This window comes from Aythya fuligula, chromosome 2 (genome assembly GCF_009819795.1).
Source record: "Aythya fuligula isolate bAytFul2 chromosome 2, bAytFul2.pri, whole genome shotgun sequence".
Classification (NCBI taxonomy): domain Eukaryota; kingdom Metazoa; phylum Chordata; class Aves; order Anseriformes; family Anatidae; genus Aythya; species Aythya fuligula.
The window spans coordinates 106,608,857-106,630,457 of record NC_045560.1 but is presented as its reverse complement, the minus strand read 5'-3'; the positions used below and the strand labels follow the sequence as shown (position 1 = coordinate 106,630,457).

The 21,601-nt window shown below is 38.9% G+C and overlaps 1 protein-coding gene across 10 annotated transcripts in view; it reads left to right on the top strand.

Annotated features, from left to right (window-relative positions):
- The window catches only part of PTPRM (protein tyrosine phosphatase receptor type M), a 465,329-nt gene extending 447,683 nt beyond the window's left edge, over window positions 1-17,646 (top strand). For all 10 annotated transcript variants that reach the window (XM_032181299.1, XM_032181298.1, XM_032181296.1 and 7 more), the window contains 9 exons: window positions 592-746; window positions 1,040-1,175; window positions 1,884-2,033; window positions 2,500-2,673; window positions 4,724-4,855; window positions 7,988-8,113; window positions 9,921-10,084; window positions 12,402-12,537; window positions 16,908-17,646. In XM_032181299.1, the coding sequence (XP_032037190.1) occupies window positions 592-746; window positions 1,040-1,175; window positions 1,884-2,033; window positions 2,500-2,673; window positions 4,724-4,855; window positions 7,988-8,113; window positions 9,921-10,084; window positions 12,402-12,537; window positions 16,908-16,961 (1,227 nt within the window). In that variant the 3' untranslated portion in view covers window positions 16,962-17,646. The remainder of the gene's footprint in view (window positions 1-591; window positions 747-1,039; window positions 1,176-1,883; window positions 2,034-2,499; window positions 2,674-4,723; window positions 4,856-7,987; window positions 8,114-9,920; window positions 10,085-12,401; window positions 12,538-16,907) is intronic.
- The last annotated feature ends 3,955 nt before the right edge of the window (window positions 17,647-21,601 follow it).

The window sequence follows — 21,601 nt, the reverse complement described above, 5'->3', positions numbered from 1 at the left end:
CCTTGTAGACTGTGGTAAATCACTTGCAGAGTGAGCATGTGGAGGTCTACAAATGCAGCCCCTATGACTGGAGGTGCAAAAAGGTTTTCTTTACTATTCAGCTGTTTCTTTCAGAACAATGAAGGAGACAAAAGATAAGGAAAATTATGCTGAAATTCTGGTTCCCTGAAGTCAGCAGCAAAACTCCTGTGGAGAGCAGTGGGGAAAAAAATTCATCTGTGCTAAATGTTCATGGCCTTGCTGTTGACCTGTTTGTTGATCATGGCATGCATCTTAAGGTTGCAGTTTTCAAAGCAAGCTAGTACTTAAATATAGAGATGAGCCTCAATCTTGTTGCTAGAATTTTCTAATCAACCTAGTGATAAATCACTCCATTTTCTTGTAAGGCTTTGAAATCAGTTGATATGTAACCTTTGAACTTGCTTTCCAGCTAACAGAAAGCTCTCCAACAGTCTTGTACAGATATGGGTATTGGTGGGGGGTGGATGTTTCTCAGCAAGGCTCAGGCTTTAAAAGTTACATTCTTATGATGTCTCTTGTCCAATTTATTACACATTCCAACTTGCTTTTTTACCCTTATTTTTTCAACAGAGAGGTGTTCATGAGATTCGAGAAATTCGGCAATTTCATTTCACTGGCTGGCCAGACCATGGTGTACCATACCATGCAACAGGCCTGCTGGGATTTGTACGGCAGGTCAAATCCAAGAGCCCTCCAAACGCTGGACCTCTGGTTGTTCACTGCAGGTAGGCAGAGCAGAAATCCCTTCATTGTGTTGTCCGGTAAACTCAGAACATACTTCTGCTTCTCCTGTGCTGTGTGATCCCCACACAGGTTGCTGAAGCCACTATACTCACAATAACTTAACGTCTGAAGTACAAAAGAATGGGTAAAACTGATTCTAAAACCCTGCAAAAGCCTGAATGCAAGGCTTGATTTCAGCAGTAATCCCACTGGTCAAATACCTTCAAGAAGAACCCTGGCACTTAAAGTTTTCCAATAGACTGCTGAACATTAACTGTACTCTTCTTTTACTTAGTGCTGGTGCTGGCAGAACTGGGTGCTTCATCGTTATTGACATCATGCTAGATATGGCAGAAAGAGAAGGTGTTGTAGACATATACAATTGTGTGAGAGAGCTTCGATCTCGGAGAGTCAACATGGTGCAAACAGAGGTATTGTTAATCTAGAATATTGCCTTACATTTTGCAATAAAAATTATTATTCTAGCCCATAAAACTAGAGCCTGTTTGTGGTAAGCACTATCCAGAAGGTAGTTTATTCAATCACATATAGGAAAATAGTTCACACGTAAATCTGAAGAACTTCTGTCCAAACAAGGGCACAGTTATGCTGCATTTAAGGTTGTGTTTGTTTTAGTTTGTTTGGTTTAGTTTGTTGTTTGTTTGTTTGTTTTGTTTGCTTTGTTTTTGTTTAAAAAAAAAAAAAGTTTTAAAATTGTTTTAAAAAAATTATGGTTTAAAAAAAAAAAGTTTTAAATTTTTATAAAAAAGGGAAACTCATGAGGGTTTCCTTTCCAGAGAGAATTCATTCTGGATTCATTCATCTTGTTGAGGCTCAGTTATGTAACAGTACCTACAGAACTGTGCAAGGGAGTGAGGAAACCAGAAACAGTCAGAGTTCATTACATTACTGCACTTCTGTTTGTAATTGTGAATAGTTTCAGCCAATCTTTCTATATTCATTTCTAACTGAATGGGATACAGTTTTGTGAATTGCTATTGTTCTTTCTGGACTTGCTTCAGTGCTTGTAAAGTCAGTAGGAATTAATGGGCCAACCATATTAGTTGTTACTTTTTATTTACCAAATTACTAATAGCATTATCTCCCATCATCAATAATTATTTTAATTGCTTTACCAGGAACAGTATGTATTTATCCATGATGCTATCCTGGAAGCCTGTCTTTGTGGGGACACGTCTATTCCAGCTTCTCAAGTTAGGTCTGTTTATTATGAAATGAATAAACTGGATCCTCAGACTAACTCCAGCCAGATCAAAGAGGAATTTCGGGTAAGTTGTGGCTAGCAGTGCATAGAAGCTACACTTTTCAGCTATACTAAAGACTTAAGTGCTGACTTATAACCAAGTGAATTTGAGGCCAACCCTGGGGGGAAAGGCCACAAAAAAGGAAAGATAACTTGTCACTAATTGCTATTGAATTATGCTAAATCATAAAAAATTCAATGAGGTAGTAGTAAAATCTTCATTTTACTCACAGGAATTATGTCAATTCCTTCCGCTGTCCTTTCTCCAGAAAGCAGAAAGGTTACTCTGCAGTTATCTTTGAGGTTGTTTTTCAAATATGTTTGCTTCCAGGATTCTTGCTTCCAAACCCTGCTGACTGTGATGTGTTTTCATTTCTCTGCATATTGATTCCCGCTGAAACTGAATGCTGACTTGATCTATTCTTAAATACTTGGGGATGCTTTCACTGCTGTGTTAATTTTTCTGTTGTATTGTTTACTCTTTTTGAAAGACTTTAAATATGGTGACTCCAACGCTGCGTGTGGAAGACTGCAGCATAGCACTTTTGCCACGAAATCATGAAAAGAATCGCTGTATGGATGTTCTGCCTCCAGACAGATGCCTGCCTTTCCTCATAACGATAGATGGGGAGAGCAGTAACTACATTAATGCTGCACTGATGGATGTAAGTCTCCACTACATCATTAATAACTAAAAGGGGATAAGGAGCCCTCCAAACTGAGCAATGCCCGAAAGTGGAGTCAGCACAAGGCTGAAATCCTTCTAGCTAATTTTCCAAAAACATGGCACAAAATCTTTAAGCTCCCAAGCACATTTAGGATCCCACATATGTTATGTCAAAGCCAAGGTTCCAAAGCCATGCTCAGAGAGCAAGTCAGGGAGTTTTGATGAATTAGATGTATCTAGATTTCTCCCTAGTGCTTGAATTTTTAACCATCTGGCCTAGGAAAAAAAGAGTTACCTATTAAAACTCTAAGGCACTTAAATGGGATAATAAGGTTTCCAGCAATATTTCAGTTCCCTTTGTTTCTAATTTAAACAGTAATTAACAAAAAAAAAATTGTCTGTCAGCACAAGATAGTACACAAGCCATTACTTCAGTCTTTCTGTTTATTTCTGTTTGAATGAATGGTTCCTCTTCATGTGTGTGTGGATTTTTTTCCTAATGCATCTAGAGTAATTCTAATCCTGCTAATAGAATATCAGTAAAAAGACACTTAAACCTCCTTCAGAGTCTGTAGATATTTATAGCCTATCTTTGACAATTTAGAGCTATAGTAATTATGGTTGTCACACACACATAAACAACAAGAAAGCAGAGGTTAGAAAAGAATGAGCACATTGTAAATGGCCTTTTTGAAAAGTGAAGCTAGAGTAATAACAGTTTATATCATTTTTTGCATTTCTTTCTTTCCAAGTTCTCAAAGCATTTTCCTAAAATAAGCCTAAGTTCAAAACACTCCTGTGAAAAGGTAAATGTATTATCTTTATGTTTATCTATTTAGAGAAACTAAGAACAAAAGTTTAAGTGACTTCTCTTGGTTCTCATCATAGGTCAGTGGTATCTTCATATTAAATGTTGCTTCCTTGATCTGAAATTTGCAATCTTGCCTTTGAAGTGTCTTCTTTCCCAGAGAGTTCAGTATGGTTTTGTTCTGCAAAGTACTGCTCAGGAAGAGCAGTGCCTCGGTATTTGCTTTGAAAACACTTGCCTTCTTCACTCTTGAAACAATGAGCTGGATCCAAGAGTGTGTCTGTGCAAAAGGCTACAAGGAAGGGTGACTTTCTACCCAACGTGCCCTGGTCAGGCTCCTGAAATACACCCACACTAAAGGAAAAGAGCAGACATTTGTCCCTCTCTCTAAACTCTCAGTTTCCATCAGTTTCCACCTCATTTATGAGCCTTTAAATATGGTCACTTCAAGTGAAAGGGGCAGAAAGCATGGTTTTCATTATCCAGGATCTGAATGTTTGAAAACATTGCAGGACTCTGAAAGATGCAAATAGCTGATCAGTTTGCACCTCTGTTGCAGTACAACTTCAGTTCAACACATGTAGAGGCTTCCCTGCCCTCTTTGAAGGCAATGACAACCCCTCCCAACAATTGCCCGAGATGGTCACGCTGGCCTTTAACACTGGCAAGGACATACCTGAAAATGCTAGTATGAGAATCACAATTTAACAGTTCCACCAACAGCTTAGTCAATGACATACTCTGGTACTAAAAAAAAAGAAAGAGTACAGAAATGCATCCCCTGGGTATCTTCACTGCTGTTGCACAGACCAGAATTTGAACAATGTTTCTGAAAAATAACTAGATATTTCCTTTCATAGGAATCATTCAAATTAACAGCTCTGTGCAGACGGCCAAGATTAATCTGTCCATTAATAGCTCAAACCAAAACTGTAGCTCAAAATGTTGTAGAGGTTGCATTGGAGGCAAAATCCTCTGATGATTTTATTCTATGCCTGTGGCATAAAATAAATTCCAGAAATATAACATCTGCACAAGTTATGTTTTGCCCAAATACAGTTCATTAATTTTCAAGTATGTAAGATCTCAGCAAAGAACCAAAAATAATGTATGAATTATATTGAAAATAGGAATAATGCTTTCAGTCCTAAAATTTGGGGGCTCTTAAGGGCATTCTGCTAAACAGTTGTTTTTTTCTCTTTCCATTCTTCTCTTACCATTTCTTGTTATTTCTTTGCAGAGCTATAAACAACCATCAGCCTTTATAGTTACACAGCATCCGTTACCAAATACTGTCAAAGATTTCTGGAGACTGGTCCTAGATTATCACTGCACTTCAATAGTTATGCTGAATGACGTGGATCCAGCACAAGTAAGTTCAAAAACTGCTCTGTTCAACAGAGAAGTTCCAGCGCCTCAGCATTGCAGCACGTGTGCGCTTCAGAACAGCTTTAGGATGTAATTAGTTTTATAAAATTACATTAAATACTAACATACTAAAAAATTGATTTGTAGCTTACGGATACACATAGGGAAGGAGGAATAAATCAGAACATCACATCTTCTCCACCAAAATATTAATGCACACACACATAAATGCATGCACCCATAATTTATTCTGATAGCAAAACATGCTTTGGGAAGAGCTGTTAAAAAACAAAACCATGTGGTTGTAGATTTCTGGCTCAAGCCTGAAACACACTCATAATAAAAAGTCATAAACAGAAGCCAACAGCTACTCATTAGCTTGCCTGAAACAGGTCAATGACCTTGGTGTGCTTACCAGGAATCGGTGTTCCCAGCTTGAAAATCTGTGTTATGTTTGACACAAAATTACACTGTTAGCAAGAAGATAAGAACTGAACAAGATTGGAGACTACGCATCCTTCGGAAGAGGAAATGGGACAAAGAAATGCATGCTGGAATGTAATTACTTTACAACAAAGTTGTGCATGCTGTACATGTTCTTTAGAAAATTGGAAAACCGTACCTACTGGATTGGCAATTTAATCACTAACATTAATCACTAAGCATCCTAGAGCCTGAATGCAACTGTGCAATTCCAAGTTTTTATATAGATATAATTGCCTTGGTTTCAAAGAATTGCACTGGCCCTCTGCTGGATTAAGGTGGCAGTAATCTAGATCCTTAACATGTAAATGTTCGCTAATTTTTGGTTAAAATAAGAGCAATTTTTTTATATAGCAGACTCCATGTCATTTTTGTTCTTGATATTACCCAGAATCTTTTTAGTTTGGTTGAGTACTGTTCATACCTAGAAGACTGCTTCCTTTATTTCTTTTTAACATGAAGAATTTGTTTTAAAAACATACTAATCTCCAGTTTTGTCTTTCAAAGGAATGTGTAGGAATTCCACACACTATTTTAGAGACTGAATTTCTGATTTCAAGCCTTTAACTGTCTACAGGGAGAAAAATAGAAATGAAAGACAAAACTTTTATTCATGAGTCTAAGATTATTTTCTGAGTGAATAAGGAAAGACTCAAGGGAGTCAGACTGCTAGGGACTGCTGAACAGAGTTCTTTTAATTTGTGGGCTGTGTTTTGAATTTACAATAGTTCACGGCAATTTCAAGCATTTATTAGCCTCACAGGCTTTTAAAAGCTATTGGGATATGCAGTTAATACACCTGCCTCTGCAGTATGTTAAACCTTTTTCTTCTAATGTGAGTAACAATCTTTTCATTAGGAATAAATCTCAAAGCCCTCAGAGCAAACACAAGTGGAAAGAGGGCAGAGTTTATTAAAAACACACATTCAGATTTATTAATAATTACTGTTATCATTATTATTTATGTATATATGAAGTGTTTACATTTCTATTTAGATATTACAATTTATGTGGATTGTTATGCTCTATTGGGAAATTAAATTCAACCCTTCACAGTGACTCTGACTTAAAGAGAGTCGCTAGCATCACATGCATGCAAAATGCTCAGACCTAAATGCTTTTGGATTTCTTTAGAACTCGAAAATCTTGGCTTTCTAAAACATCACTGGCAAACAGCTCTGCTTATTATCATTTAAGCATTTTTCAAAGATCTGTTTGAACAGTATTCCTATGTATCTGAAAGATGTGTACGAAATTGTGCATATGTTAAATGATGTGAGCACTGGCATTTGCATTAGCTGTATGCATGTCAGTATTGTATTCTGCTATCCTGTACACTAGTGTATTTCATAACAAAAAATTGTGTAAGGTTTAGGCAATATTTGGAAAGTAATTTGCTCAGCAGACTGAATCAAGTGGGGGGTTTAAAATAAATGAAAATAGATTTTCCTACTAGAAAATTCTGTTTTTAACTTGTTAAAGTGAACTCCTGCAAATCAGATTCTGTTCTCTTTTTAATTGATGTAGTAAATGACTATGTTTTCCTAAAATGTAGTCATTTCCAAATGGCTTTGTTGAGGAATAAGTGTTATAAGAAATGCAAAACAACATCTGGAGGAGATATGATTTGTCAGCTCAGCTCTGGATCACCAACAGCAATGCAGCAGAATGAAGACCACAGCTGTTTTACCGAATGAAATAAAGTTGAAAATATGAGATCAATGCTTCTGCAAGCAAACAAAATTTCATGAGTTCATACTTAATTTCGGTGAATGCTTGCAAAAGCTATATGCTTGAACTGCTCTGGATATCCCTGGAAATAAATCATCAGGGTTTTTATGGAAAAAATTGGAAAACAGAGTCTAGCTTCAAGTAATTCCAAGCAAAGTGTTGTTTTAATCTTTAAATTATTAAGAGAGAGGATAATTGGTTCCAGGATGGAGGCATTGTGGTTTTATTAGACACTAAAACTGTGCAAGATAATGCTAATGTTAATTTGTGATCTTTAGATAACTAGAAGTAATGTTTTCTGAGCGCTAAGGAAAGCATAATTACTATTTTCAGGTGGCGTTTGTAAGATGAAATTAAGCAGTTGCTGAAAATTCAAAGCAAAGCTTATATAATATATATAAATGCCAATATCATCAGTTGCTCATGAAATAGGTGTGAAAGTTAGATCCTGAGTTCTGAGAATTGATGTACCCTTTGTAATATAAAGCCCACATTCTGATGTAGTTTGACTTATTATCAACTTTGGGGGATAGTTAGAGATACTAGGCCTTTGGTGTTGGGCTTTACGCTGTCTCCAAGATATGGTAATATTTGACAGCATTCCCCTGTCCTGTCATGCAGTATTGAAGAATTGATGTTGAGTGTCAGAAATGTGCTACTCCAAATAGCAGAGAACGGCAAGTAGAACAGCATGCAATTGCATGGTCAGTTAAGTGAAAAGACATTTGTTTAAACTTGTTCTGCACAAGTAAAATCAGAGTGCTTTAAACTAGTGGAGGATGGTGCACTGCGTATTTTATAAAGATAATGTGTAAGAATTTCTGCAATAAATGTAGCACAAAAAATACCTAGAAAAGTATATTGAGGAAGCATTACATTAAAAATAATTAACTCTGCTTTTTGTGTTTGTGGTCTTCTGTAGTTGTGTCCTCAGTACTGGCCGGAAAATGGAGTACACCGACACGGTCCTATTCAGGTGGAGTTTGTATCAGCTGATTTAGAAGAAGACATCATCAGCCGGATATTCCGAATTTATAATGCAGCCAGGGTAAGGATGTTACTTGCAAGACAATTCTGCATCAGTATTTGAGTTGGCTGTACTCAAGTCACACAAAAAAAGAAAGTCAAACTCACATAAAACCATTCGCATTTTTCAGACTACTTATTTGAGAGCATCAATGGGATAATGGGTCACACCATTATCATTGGGAAAAAGGCCTTGTGTGTGTAATTACAAAATATTTTAATGAATATCTCAAGTGCGTGAAATGCAAATGGAATAAGTGCAGTATTCAGATAATGTGGTAGCCAAGAAACAGTGCAATCAGTGCTGTTTTAAGAATTTTAAATTAGTCATCTTGCATATTTGCATCCTGTGTCATGCAAAGGCCGTGCACCAATACCAGGCATGCTTTTCAACACCAGTCTCAGACTTTTAGTGAAGATCTTATCCCACTAATCACATTTATCACATTTTATAATAGAAGTAAGCACTTCACAGGGCCAAGTAAGTTCTCATATCCAGCTTTTATGCTACTATAAAGTTGACAGAAGAATCATCTCTTTAAGCTGAGTGGGGAAAGAAGATTCAGCCACAGACCAGGCAGATCTTCCCATCCAGTTGGAGAGAGCTTTTGCAATGGACTGATATTAGTCACTGAAGAACCATAACTAGGAGTAAGCAGCACTCTACTCAGAAACATCGGGAACTGCACTGCAATCCGGGAGCTGTCAGGACAGTGAGAGAAAGGCCCCCAGAAACACTCCCAGCGATACTAATGTCCAAACAGGGGAGCAGACTGTAAGCTTCAAGATACATCTTTTGTATTATGAAGGCCTTGCATTGCCAGTAAATGTGGCAACATAAAGCAACAGACTCCAACAGTGTTAATGGGAGCTTTAGCAGGCGCTGGGCCTGGCTGATGCCATCTGGGGAGAGGGGCATTCAGCTGAAAGAAACTGGCCAGGAAACCAGTAGAGTCCAAATTTTGACATAAAGCAGACAAAAACCATTGAAGAATACATCTAATGCTGCTTCCACTTTGGTTTATTCCTTTATTGTGTTAATATTACATTCTCTCTATTACCTCTTACTCTAGAGGAAAAACTGTACTGTCAAAATTTCTGTGCATTGCTCATTTTAAAAGTGGCACTAAAATGCACTCACGTTGCACAGAAGTGAAAGTAGCAAATCCTAGGCTACAAAAACAGTTTTCATGTGTGTGTTTATTATGCCCTTTTCAAAGGACTGTAATTTTCTGCCACCAACACTTGTTCTATGCTCCTTTTTTATTTTAAATCACCATAAAGCAACTGTTCAGTAACATCTCACCAGAGGGGTTCTGACTATTTCAGTAGCACACAATAAAGTAAAATGTAGTTAGGTTTTTATAAGCAGGAAAAATCTGAGGGTTTCATTTGCTTTTTAAAATATTTCCTACTTCAAAATAATCTTGAGAGGTTTTGACCTTTCTGTAAAAAAAGACAGAAGCACGCAAACATTCTTCAAAATGCTGAAGCATATGAAAAAAAAAGAGGTTATATAATTGTATTGCAGCGCTCTCTTTCCTGCTATGATATTAATTAATTATTTGCTTGATCCTGCAGCTGTACTGTTGCTCTCTTCTAGACTATTTGTATAGCCCTCTGTTTAAAACCTCTTGTTCTAATAGCTCAGTTGGAAATTAAAAGTCATAACTCCTCAAGGGCAGTTGAAATTGCATTAGTAGTTTGTCAGCGGTGATCTGCTGAACAACTTCCCTCGCGGATGCAAACACCTAAATTACACACCATTTGAATAGACCATAAGTAATGCTGTTCCTTCTTTTTCCTGCTCGTTCCCTGAATCCCTACAGCCCCAAGATGGCTATCGGATGGTGCAGCAGTTCCAGTTCCTGGGATGGCCCATGTACAGAGACACGCCAGTTTCCAAGCGCTCCTTCTTGAAGCTCATCCGCCAGGTGGAGAAGTGGCAGGAGGAGTACAACGGGGGAGAAGGACGCACAGTTGTACATTGTTTGTAAGTACTGGGAACAGACGAGAGGAAGTGGGGGAATGCCATTATCATAGCATTTGTGCTAGGTTTTAAAAGATGTGTGAAAAGGTGAAGAGGTATCCATCAGGAACTGAACAAATAATACAGTTGCTCATTTAAAAGTTTTGAAGACACAAGGGATTGTACATTTTTAATGTAGATTCGTGAGTTTCCCTCTCTATCCCTTGGTAGACCTCTGTGAAAAGAGGATGGGTACAAGTTAACTCCATTTTATATAAAGATGTCCAGTGACTTTTGCAAATGAAAAAGGTGTGTGTTTGTTCCAAGTAAATCAAAACTGTACCTTCAGAACAATTAAATTTTATTTCTACAGTTGAGGAGTGTATGCCAGCTACAGTTCCTTAGTGGAAGAAATAAATAGTATAGGAGGGAGTGATACCTCTTCCAGACATAATTCACAGAAGTAAAAGTGTTCTGATAGACCAGTTATGATGAGCCTTACCTTTCTCTAGTAATGGTATATATTTTTGTCCTCCTGGTACCTGTGTGCTCTACTGGTACAGATTCTCATCCACCATCCTGCCTTGTGATATGGCTCTTTGCTCTCGGCAGTATGCAATCTTTTGAGACTGAGTCTTCAGTGCTTGAAGTTATATCCTTCTCCATATAATCCTTTCTCATAGAATCCTTTGGGTTGGAAAAGACCTCAAAGATCATCAAATCTAACCTACCACTGCCAAGTCCAACATTAAACCATGTCCTCGACCACCACATCTACACATCTTTTGAAAATCTCCTGGGATGGTGTCTCAACTACTTCCCTGGGCAGCCTGTTTCAATGCCTCACAACCCTTTCAGTAAAGAAAATCTACTTAAAAGATGCTGCCATGGTGGAGAAGGGACATGTTAGTGGGAAAAGCACATGCCAACGTGCTTTCAAAAGTTAGAACCCAAGAGTAGGTGATAACTTCCTGAATTTTGGTTTGCACTTAGACAATGTTACAACTATGGAGGAAAGTGTATTAGTAATTCCCACTATCGCTGACCTTGAACAAGTCATTGCTCTTCAGTTTCCCCATCTGTAGAATGGGGATAATAATACTTTCATCAAAGAAGCATTGTGCAGTGTGATTAATTAATGTTTTGAGATCTTTAGCTGAAAAGACCCTTTTGAAGTGCAAATTACTGTTATCTCTGAGGTGGCTGATGATATTAAATAGTTGTACAACATCACACATGCGTCACTTCCAGGCAGTAAAGAAAGAAAAAGCTCTAATATAATCCTTTTAAATGACTTTATTTTAATTAAAATTCTCAAAGAGTCCCACAATATCGGGCAATGTTTTGGCAGCAGAGAGCATTCTTTTCATACTGCCTGGATGTGACAGATGTGCGACGTTGTAGCTTCCTTTGAAAATCAGCCATTTGCGAAGCTGGTTTGAAAGACCTGCTACCTAACCAGGCTGCGCTCTGGTAATTATTAAGGTTTATTATTTTCGGTGAAGTGCAGCCTAAAGATTCTGATTAGAATAGCTGTAGAAATAATAGGGTTTCCAGAAAGAAAGAGATTATCTCAAAGATTAAAAATAACCGGGGATAAAGTATTATTAAATGCTGTATTTGATCATGCATATGAACACTTGTGCCTGGCTTCTTTGTTAGCAAGTCACTTTGGGTTCTTATCCTCTGATACTGTGGGTGGAGACGGAACACAATCACTTTCAGAAGCAGTCATTCCCATGCACCCAGTCCCTCTGCCTGCCGCTGCAGGGTGAGCGCATCAGCCACCGGGACATCGCAGCACCGCCTTGTGCCATGCTGGAAGCACAGCCACCAAAATGGCTCATAGACAGATTGGACATCGCTTTTGCTCTTCCTCTGAAACACCTGTGGATCCAGAAAGAAGGCACTAGGGTCGGAAATAAAAAAAATTAACAGATCCGCTTTCCCTATAATATTTCTAGCCCGATACTCATCACAACCCTATGCATTAACAGTGCATAGGGGCGTTGAATTGAATTTAAAAGAGCCTTGTCCTTATTTTAGCAGTCTTTTCGTGCTGCTTCAGAAGTTCACTAAAAAGAGTGGCACAAAATTTGTCCATTCAATTACCTTCAGGCTTTCAGCCTCCTGGATTCTGAATGATAGGTTGGAGATCATTCAGCCCATTAATTCCAATTAAAAACAGTGCTCTGCTTAGAGTTCAGCCGCCTTTAGGGGCGTTAATGTTCAGTGGCTTCTCCCTGGTGGAACTCATACCTTCTGTAGCCATTCCTGGTGTTGTAAGAACTTGTAATATGAAGTCAATTGTAACTGAGCCATTTTATCACTTTTATTGTAGGAACGGAGGTGGCCGCAGTGGGACATTTTGTGCAATCAGTATTGTTTGTGAAATGCTTCAACATCAGAGGGCTGTTGACGTATTCCATGCTGTGAAGACACTGAGGAATAATAAGCCTAACATGGTGGACCTTCTGGTATGAGCTTTTTAACTGCACCACTAAATAGGAAATGTTCCTTTTTCTCAGAAGACTCAGTAAGATTTCCAAGATTTGCAGTGGGAGTTGTTCACAAAGCAAGCAAGTCATTTTCAAAGGGGATAATGAAGTCACTTCACTTGTAAGAGTATTTTTACACTACTTTCTTCCCAAGGAGACTTTGTCTCTGTTCATTTGAATTTTTTAAGAGTTTTAAACTTTCAGCCGAACATCCTTATTAATTTTCTTTTCTAGCAGGCTGAGCCAAGTGGAGAGCAGCCCTTGCAAGGGGTAGGAATAATAGTTATGTAAAATGAAATGCCAGATTTTCAAATTATGTATTTTATAAATAGCTTAATCGCCTAATATTTATCAAAGCCATGAATTTCAGTTTGACATCCAGAATATTGCATTTAATTATGGTTGCTCTATCTCATAGAAAGATTAAAGAAGTTCAGAAACAAGGGGCCATGTGCAATTATTTTCTTAGAGAGTATTTTATGGGCTTTTTTTTTTTTTTAAATGGAGAATTGCTGAAGTGCCAGCTGCTACGCCACGAGAGCTGAGGAACAGCTTAACGCAGCAGGTTCTTAAGCTCCAGTGTGTACTTCTGTACTCAGAGATGGCTGAAGCATGACAACATATGCTGATGCCTGGACCATAAAGACACTGTTTTGCGACATCTTCATATAGACTTGGCTGCTTGAGAGGCAGTTGTATCTGAGTTAGCATCATAGGCAGGAGGAAGCAACATCTGGGCATCTTTAGGGATGCTAAACTCATCTGAACTAATGTTGCAAGTTTTGGTTAAACAAGTTTGGGTCATCAAGACTGTTATATTTCATCATCTTTTCTACAGAGTGGCTAGGAAGGATGCAGGTAGCATCTCAGAGCTGGTCCAATATCTTGCAATATTAGGAGAGATCCCTCCCTGTCAGATGGGTTGCTGAGATCTGGGTGTGAAACACGGGGCAAAAGGAATTTCTCTTGGGAAGTGTGAGACCTCCAGGCTCATGTGTAGGTGGGTAGGACCATCCTCTTCCCCATGTCTCATGTCTCCCGTGGAAGAATGGCTGCCACCTCATCCTTCTTTGCAGTGGTCTCATCTAGGCTACCTGTGAAGTCAGCCCTTCCTTCAGGCCTTTTTCTAGCCAGGCTTAGGGCAAAAAGCCAGATGCTGCCAGCTGTGCAAAGTGAGGAGCGAATTTACAACAAGCACCACAGGACCATAAATAAGCAAGGAACATGAAACTGTGAATCTTGTATCAGTGAGAAACTATCAAGCTTTCACAATGGTGGGAGGGAGAAGCTTATTTGGCTCCTTTTCCTTTGGTTTGTATTCTCAGGAGGAGAATCATCACGCTGAGAACCATACATTTTTATTTCCTAAATATTAAGAAAAATGTCCTACTTCTTCATTCAGATAGCAGAGATTTGGATAGAGACTTGGCAGGCCTGCTGTTCTCAGTTCTCCCAGAGCTTAAGTCCACAGAACTCACTGATCTCTTATACATTTATTTTATAGAAATAAAAAGAAAATTACCAGTGCGAAGATATACAGTTCAAGAAAATGCTGTCTATAAATTCCCATTTTTGACAGTTCTCCATATATAGATTTGTCAGACAGCTGTCTCTATTCTTCAGCAAAGATTTTTTTTTTAATCAAAAGCTAGATCTATTATTTTAGAATATAAAAATAACCTTTAATAAATTGTGGGTGGTACTGAGAATATCTGGATGGTATTGAGAGGCCTTGTAAGGCTTTTTTACTAGGAGACTTCAAAGCTCTCAGGAAGAAGAGCAGTATCGTTTTCCTTGTTTTACCAATAGAGGACCTGAGTCAAGGGACTATCAGGATTTTTCCCATTTCCACTTAATCCAGTGACACAGCAGAGTCAGAACAACATCTTTTCAGATTTCGTATTTGTAGGAACAAGTTACTTGAATTAGCAAGGGTTCAAAGGAATTTTCACATAGATTGTTTCATGGTAAAAAGGGAACTAGGACACTTCAGTTCTTTTCCTGATCCTGTTACTGACTTTATCCTTTTTGACCTTTATTATATAAATGTTTCTTTGCCTCAGTTTCCACATCTGAAAGAAAAGAAAAAAAGAGAGAACAAGAATATTCATTTACCTTTGTAAAATGCTGTGATAAGAGATTAAATGCTCAGAGTTATAATGGTATTTGACAAGAATAGTTTCAAGACTGCTTTATGAAAACCTATTATACACTTTCTGACCAGATGAAGGGCAACCTTGGCCATCCATATTTAGAAATTCATCTCTTACTTTCATTGGTTTTCCTGCAAGTGTAAAAATTTGAATGCCACATAGACTCAGTATGGAAAATGTATGAAATTCTTCAGCCATCATACAAAAGTAACACATGGCATTACAAAATGTCCATTACAGCATGTCCAAAGCATTTTGTAGTACATGTTTTTGGATCTACCAATGATGTCCTAGAAAAAAATATAAATATTCTTCTCTAAAGCTAGCTAACATAAAGAAACTTTTCATATTCACCATCAAGTGAATAATAAAAATGTACAAAGGACACACATGAGTGAACACAGTGGGAAATAATAAGATGTCTGCTATTTAGCACAGGTATTGGGTTTACTAAAAATGACAGTTCTTCTGCTGGATCAGTAAAATCAGCATAAAATGAGCATGGAAAAATGGAAATGGATGAGTGGCTGATCTCTTGTTTTGATCTCTGTTATGTGGTTATAGAATAATTGCCATTTGTTTAGAAACATACACAAGAAAAGCAAAAAAGGAATAATTTACATAATACTTATTTCTTTCCTTTCTTCTTTTCTATCTTTTCTCATCCTGAAAAAGACATAGACAGTTTATGGAACCCTCAGGATCTTAAAGCCTAACATACATCTCATTCATAACTTAGGCAATATAAGCACCTAGGATTTGTTTTCTTCTAAAGTGACAGCTCTAACAAAAGAACTCATAAATAGCCTGTGCTTGTTTCTGGCGTTTTGATTGCTGTAATATTGTTTGGTCTCTTATATTTTAAGGTAGACTCTCTTTTCAACGAAAATGTGACCCAAAATCTCAAGTACAGGCCAACACACTTACTCCTTTATAATGTCTTCACCAAAGAAAAGGAGAATATATGTAGGGTGTAATTGTATTCTACCGGCTTGGGATGCTCGGAAGGTGAAGACTGAGTGCTGTCCACTCATTAAGTTGTGGTTGTTACTGTATAATAGTGCATGTTCGACTATCATTAATTGATTAAATTTTATAAGAGAAAGAGGCATTTCAGTGACAGAAATAGTCATAAAACTTGGGTGGGGGGAAGAGGGGGAAATATTTCCAAATTGAATTGTTAGAATCCAGAGCATTTTCATTCAGGCAACCCGCACCTACTATTTCTTCCAGCATTTTTGTTTCATTTAAATGCTTGCAGCACTGCTAATGCAAGTAGCAGGAAAAAATAAAAGCGGACTATGTCTGTGCACACAAAGTCGTTAAGTCCCCAGGTACCGCAACCCTTGAAGCTGCACAGTGGACAAGGGTCAGTCAGAAACATTGGCCTCTGTGTGCTGCTTAAGATGTGAAGGGCATGAAGCCACAACTCTTCATCTCAGAAGGATGCAGATGGAGCCTGAATGCTGAGGAAAGAGAATTTCCCTGGGACTGGCCCGGTCTCCAAGCCTTTGCAAATGAAAACAGCAGTTCTGTGCTTGAAGCACAGGACTGGTACCTGGAAACACAGACTGGCTAACAGAAGAGCTGTTAAGAGCCTAACATGTGCATCATCATTAATTGCTCAAAAATTAATTGGAATGAATCCAATTAATTTAGCTCTGGCCTGGTCTCCCTGCCCTACTGCACTGAGAGAGCACAGCATTTCAGTGCAGGTTTGAGCTGCACCTAGAGGAGGAACAGTAAACAGCTTTCGTGCTGACATGTAGCAAGCGTATGAACATCAAAATAAGAGTTATGATCTGGAAAGCACTAGACACTGGGTCTGTTTTAAGATAAACATTTCCAGGGAGGAACTTCAATAACTCCAATTCTGGTAAAGTGCTATGTGAGCATTTTGACAGATGACTGAAGGGTTGCAAGTCAATCTGCTTATGTGTAGTCAATTTTTCTCATACAAGTGTATTAGAGCAGATAACTACACGTCTAATATGAGCAGTACTGTAAGTTACTGTGTGTGTGGTGTCTATTGTCTGGTTAATTTAAAGATTTTCTTATCTGAATATAAATTGGATTTGCAAACTGGTTCCCATTGACCGTAGCTGATAGTAACTAATTTTAACAGAAGAGAAATATTGATCCCCTTAATTAAGTTCCTTCAATAACTGACTTTGTGGTTTTCTTTTGATTTTTCAGGATCAATACAAATTCTGCTATGAAGTGGCTTTGGAATACTTGAATTCTGGCTGATGGCATAAACAGCACAGACACCATTCCTCCTTCCACCACCACAAACAAAGCAAGTCGTTTCATGATATCTGTGTAAATGAGATGAAGACTTCTCAATGTTACGCTTCTACTGCTTTGTATAATTGGCTCTTATTAAGAGCCCAAAGAGATGTTTATAAAACTGCTTGCACTGCCCATTTTCCACTATTAATGCCGCTGCTTGACACCCATATGAGCGTACACCAAACCACATGGCAGTTGTTGAACACTGTATTCATACGTAGCCATCGATGTGGTGAAGCAGCATAGTCCTCTGGTAAATAAGAGAGCACAATTATATTCTTATGAAGGAATTTGTACTTTTCTGTTATATTTTGTTGCCTGTGATTCTCAGTTATTGTCACGGCCTAGTGTACATTTCTGTTCTGTGGAGAATGCTGTCTGGCATTTTGATAATATATGATTTTACTTATATTTGTATTCTAACACGTGCATAATAAATGAATCATATGTAGCTTATCTGAACTAATGGAAAGACATGTACCAAATCATGTTAACTTTGTTGACTTGTAATTTCTATCCACTTTGTACCATTTCAGAGAGAGAATCTTGATAGAAAAAAAACGTTAGAAAATGCAAAATACAGGATGCTCAGATTAATATATCCAAAGCTTTTTCATTTGTTTATATTGTAAATATTTTTCGATTTCATCAAATTATTTATTCATTAAAATGAATTTTTTTGTGAAGCACAGTGAGTGACAATCATTTTTATTAAGCCCTGGAAATGCTTACTGTATGATAATGTAAACATTTGTTTACCTTGTATGGATTCTCAGCTCAATAAATGATTACATACATGATAAAATCTCGTATAATTTAATAACACTTGCCATCTGAGTGCCTCCCAGTAGACCTCTTTTCAGATTAATTCCTCTAAATACTGATCTACCTCCAAAGCATGCTTATTGTGTGATCTAGAGTTGATCCAGCCAATGGCAAGATGTTCCATGCCAATATATAAAAAGAAGAGGAGAATTGTATGTTTAAAGCTACACATGCACAAATGGAGAACCTGAAAGATGTCCTCTTCAGTGAAGAAGAGATGTTGGGCTTGCAGTACTCAGCCTGGTCACAGTATGTCAGTGCTTTGTGTTCATAGACACCATGTGGGAAGTGCAACAGTGGAGCAGCAAGAAAGGTGACTGAACCAGCACTGCCCTTTGGATTGCAGATCTTTCTCACCCAGCAGCATCAAGGAGACACTGCAGACAGAACAAGTGCTCGATACTGAAACTTTCCAGAGCTGTATGGAAACCCAAAGCAAGGAAGTTGCGGACTGCGCAGTAATTTCAGCTCTTAAAAAGATCATTTTAAGATGCCATCTGGGATGGGGGCAGCATCTATATAAATGTATCAAAGTCAAAATGTTTTGAGAGAATGTAAATCTAAGGGATCCAGCCTGGATAGAATGACTCACAGCTTGTCAAGTGCCAGTTCAAAACCACTGCAAAATTCAGATCTGAAGGCATGAGGATTGGCTTCCTCTGCAGCTGGAAAGCCTCTCTTTTAAAAGAAAATTGCTTTTAAAATGTAGCTGACAGCTACAGGCCACTGCTATGAATTGCACAGAGGTATTGAGGACCTTGGGAGAAACAACCCCAGCCCTGAGAAGAATTATGGTCCTTGGGTAAGCCCTGTAGCTCTTCAGCCTGTTGCAGAATATGGTGTGATTCGTGTGGAAACTTCAGTGTTAGATAAACAAACCAAGCCTTTAATATATTCTTCACAACCATCTTGACTGACCAGGTCAGCTAGCCGAGCATGTTTCTTCATAATAATTGCAGGATGTGAAAAATCTGATTTCCACCATATATTCATTGAAATGCCCAGTATTTCCTGATGGTTTCAAGACGTGTCAAGACAGTTTAGCACACTGAAGAAGTGCTGGGATAGAAGGTAACATAGGCAACATGATCCCTGATGTGATGATGATTTATTGAAATGCAGCAAGAATTACGGCAATCTCTCCCAAGGACAGAGAATACCAGACATTATTTAAGACCCAGGACTCCTCAAGACACGCTTTGCACAGGTAGGTCTTGGGGGATGAGGGGTGAAAGGAGACGAGGAGGAGAGAGTTCTGCACTGTTGCTTATTTCATTACTGTGGATATGACTAATTTTTTATTGTTCTTCTTCTGACATAGGCATAGTCAAACCCATGTTACAGAGTTTGTAATGTCCCAAAAGGCATTCTGTGAACTGCAATGCCTTAAAATTGGAGCCAGCTCAAGAAAACACAGTAAGCTGCTTTGTGTCCTCACTCATACTACAGCTATCAATCAATACAAATGGTAAAAAAAAATCCAGGCTTAGGTGAAATATTTTAGCAAGAAGAAAAGAAAAAAAATGAGGACTTCAGGAGCTGGGGACAGAGAAAAAGAATCAGAAAGGAGCAGAAAGAAGAGACAAACGTGGAGGGCAGGTATTCAAAAAGCAGTGTGGAGCTTATGAAGGTTACCTGGAGGGTGCTATTGCAAAGGAGGCAACAGAAAGAAAGCTGCAGTGACAGCCATTTTAGGTGTTCATAAACCAACTTCTCTTTTTAGGAGATCTTTGTAAAATCACAAGCCCAGTGTAGCTGCAGAACTTACAGAGACATCAGTCCTCATTTGGGAGGAATGGAGGAAGGATGTTTTCTTCAATCCCCAGTATAAAAGTGATACATAAATGAATAAAGAGTCTCTTTAAATGGTTAGCCATATGTATTGCCCAATTCATCATCTCCCCAGGACTTGAGGTGGATGATTTTTGCTAAGCTCTTCCAAAAGAGCAGCAATGCTGATGATGGTGAGAGAGGTTATCACATTCTCTATCTTTTTAACAGCAGTGCTCCCAGCAATCCTTCCTGGGCTTCTTTATCAGCAAAAGGAGTCTATCACTGGCCGGGTAGCTTCACGGAGCACTAACACGAAGCTTAAGAACTACGTATAGTAAGACTTAAAAATAAAGAAAGGAAAACACAGTTCGTACTGAAATACACTGTGGATTTCTCCTTCAGCTGGTTGGGATATCTGAAGTGATCATTTCTTCTCTCACTGCCTGTGGACGCCCCCCCAGGTCTAACAGGTTACTGTATGTGTCCATCCTGAGCCAACACTGTCCCTTTGATAACGCATAGCTAGTGACAAACAGATTTTTCCTCTTTGATGTGTAGCAGTGAAGATAAATGGAGACTTATAAAAGAAGCTGTTCCTGGCAGCATCCTTTCGTGGGGCCTGGAGAGGCCATACTGGTAGCAACCTGAAGCCCCTTGGCGTTAGCCACTCTAAAACACACCAGTGCCAGCTGCTGCCATTGAATTATAAGGTACAGTTGGGTGGTTGTGGTTGTTTTGTGTTTCCCCCCTCCCACGTGAAGGATGAGCACCAGTGACAAGAATTTAAAACCTGATAGACCATGTGAAAAATAACACAGTTTCTGTTGGAGCTCATTTTCTGCTGTTTGCTTGTTCATTTTTCATAGCCTAGACTTTGGGTTAGGGTTATATGATGAAACCCCATGCTTATGTGTGAATTTGCACTGCCTGGGTCACCCCCACGCTGTTTGTGGGGGACTGAGCCACACGCTGCCAGCAGACCACTGCTCACCTTTCATGTCCTCACCTCCAGGGCACCTCTCCAGCTCCTCACCCGCCCTCAGGACAAGGCTGTTGCATCTCCCTGGCCCAGCCTGGCCAGGCAGAGCAGGAGAGGTGCTGCAATGCCCTGCACTGCTTTCAAGTCTGTATCTTGCAGAAAAGAGTGGCACTACAATGGCCCTGTTGGAAGATGGCATTGCTCTCTGGTGCCATGGTCCCACCTCTCACCCCAGGATCATCTAAAACCTCCACCATGAGCCAAACCTCCAGCCCTCATCCCTCCCAGTCTTGTCACCACGGGACATGATGCCTTCTCTGGGTAACAGGCATTTAGACAGGCAGAAAGGAGATGTGAGGCTGGAAGAGGTTGGAGTCTATGCAGAGCCTGCCGTGATTTTTTTTTTTAGGATTGTTGATAGTACTCGATGCACAAAAGCACAGAAGAGGTATGCTTTGACAATGAAGAGTGAGAGCTGCTTGCTGTAGCTTGTCTAAGGAAGGGTGTCAGGGGAGATGAATATCTCATGTTCACTGACAGGCTTTCCAAGCAGTAACAGTTTTACTCCTGAAAATCTCCTGTTGCTGTATTTTCAGTAGCAGCTAGAAGGCTTTTAATTGTATCTCTACAGTCCTGGTATTTCCAGTAATTGTTTTTGTTGGTGGTGGTATTGTTGTTTGTTTGGGGTGATTTTTCTTTTTGCTGAAGTTATGCTCAGAGGCCACGTTAATACTACTTCCAGGCCAGAGTACATGCAATCAAAACTCCCAGTCGTACAAACGCTTACATTAATATCCCCTTGTCTAATCCCACTTGTGCACGAAAATCAATCTGATAGTCACATACATTTTGCATTTGAGCTCATCCATCCTTGTACATGTCATGTCCTGATGGCGTACCAGGTCTGGCTGGTATCAAGTTAATTTTCTTCATAGCTGGGTGCATGCTGCTGAGTTTTGGATTTGTGACCAAAACAGTGTCAGTAACTCACCAAGGTTTTAGGTATGGCTGATTTGGCACA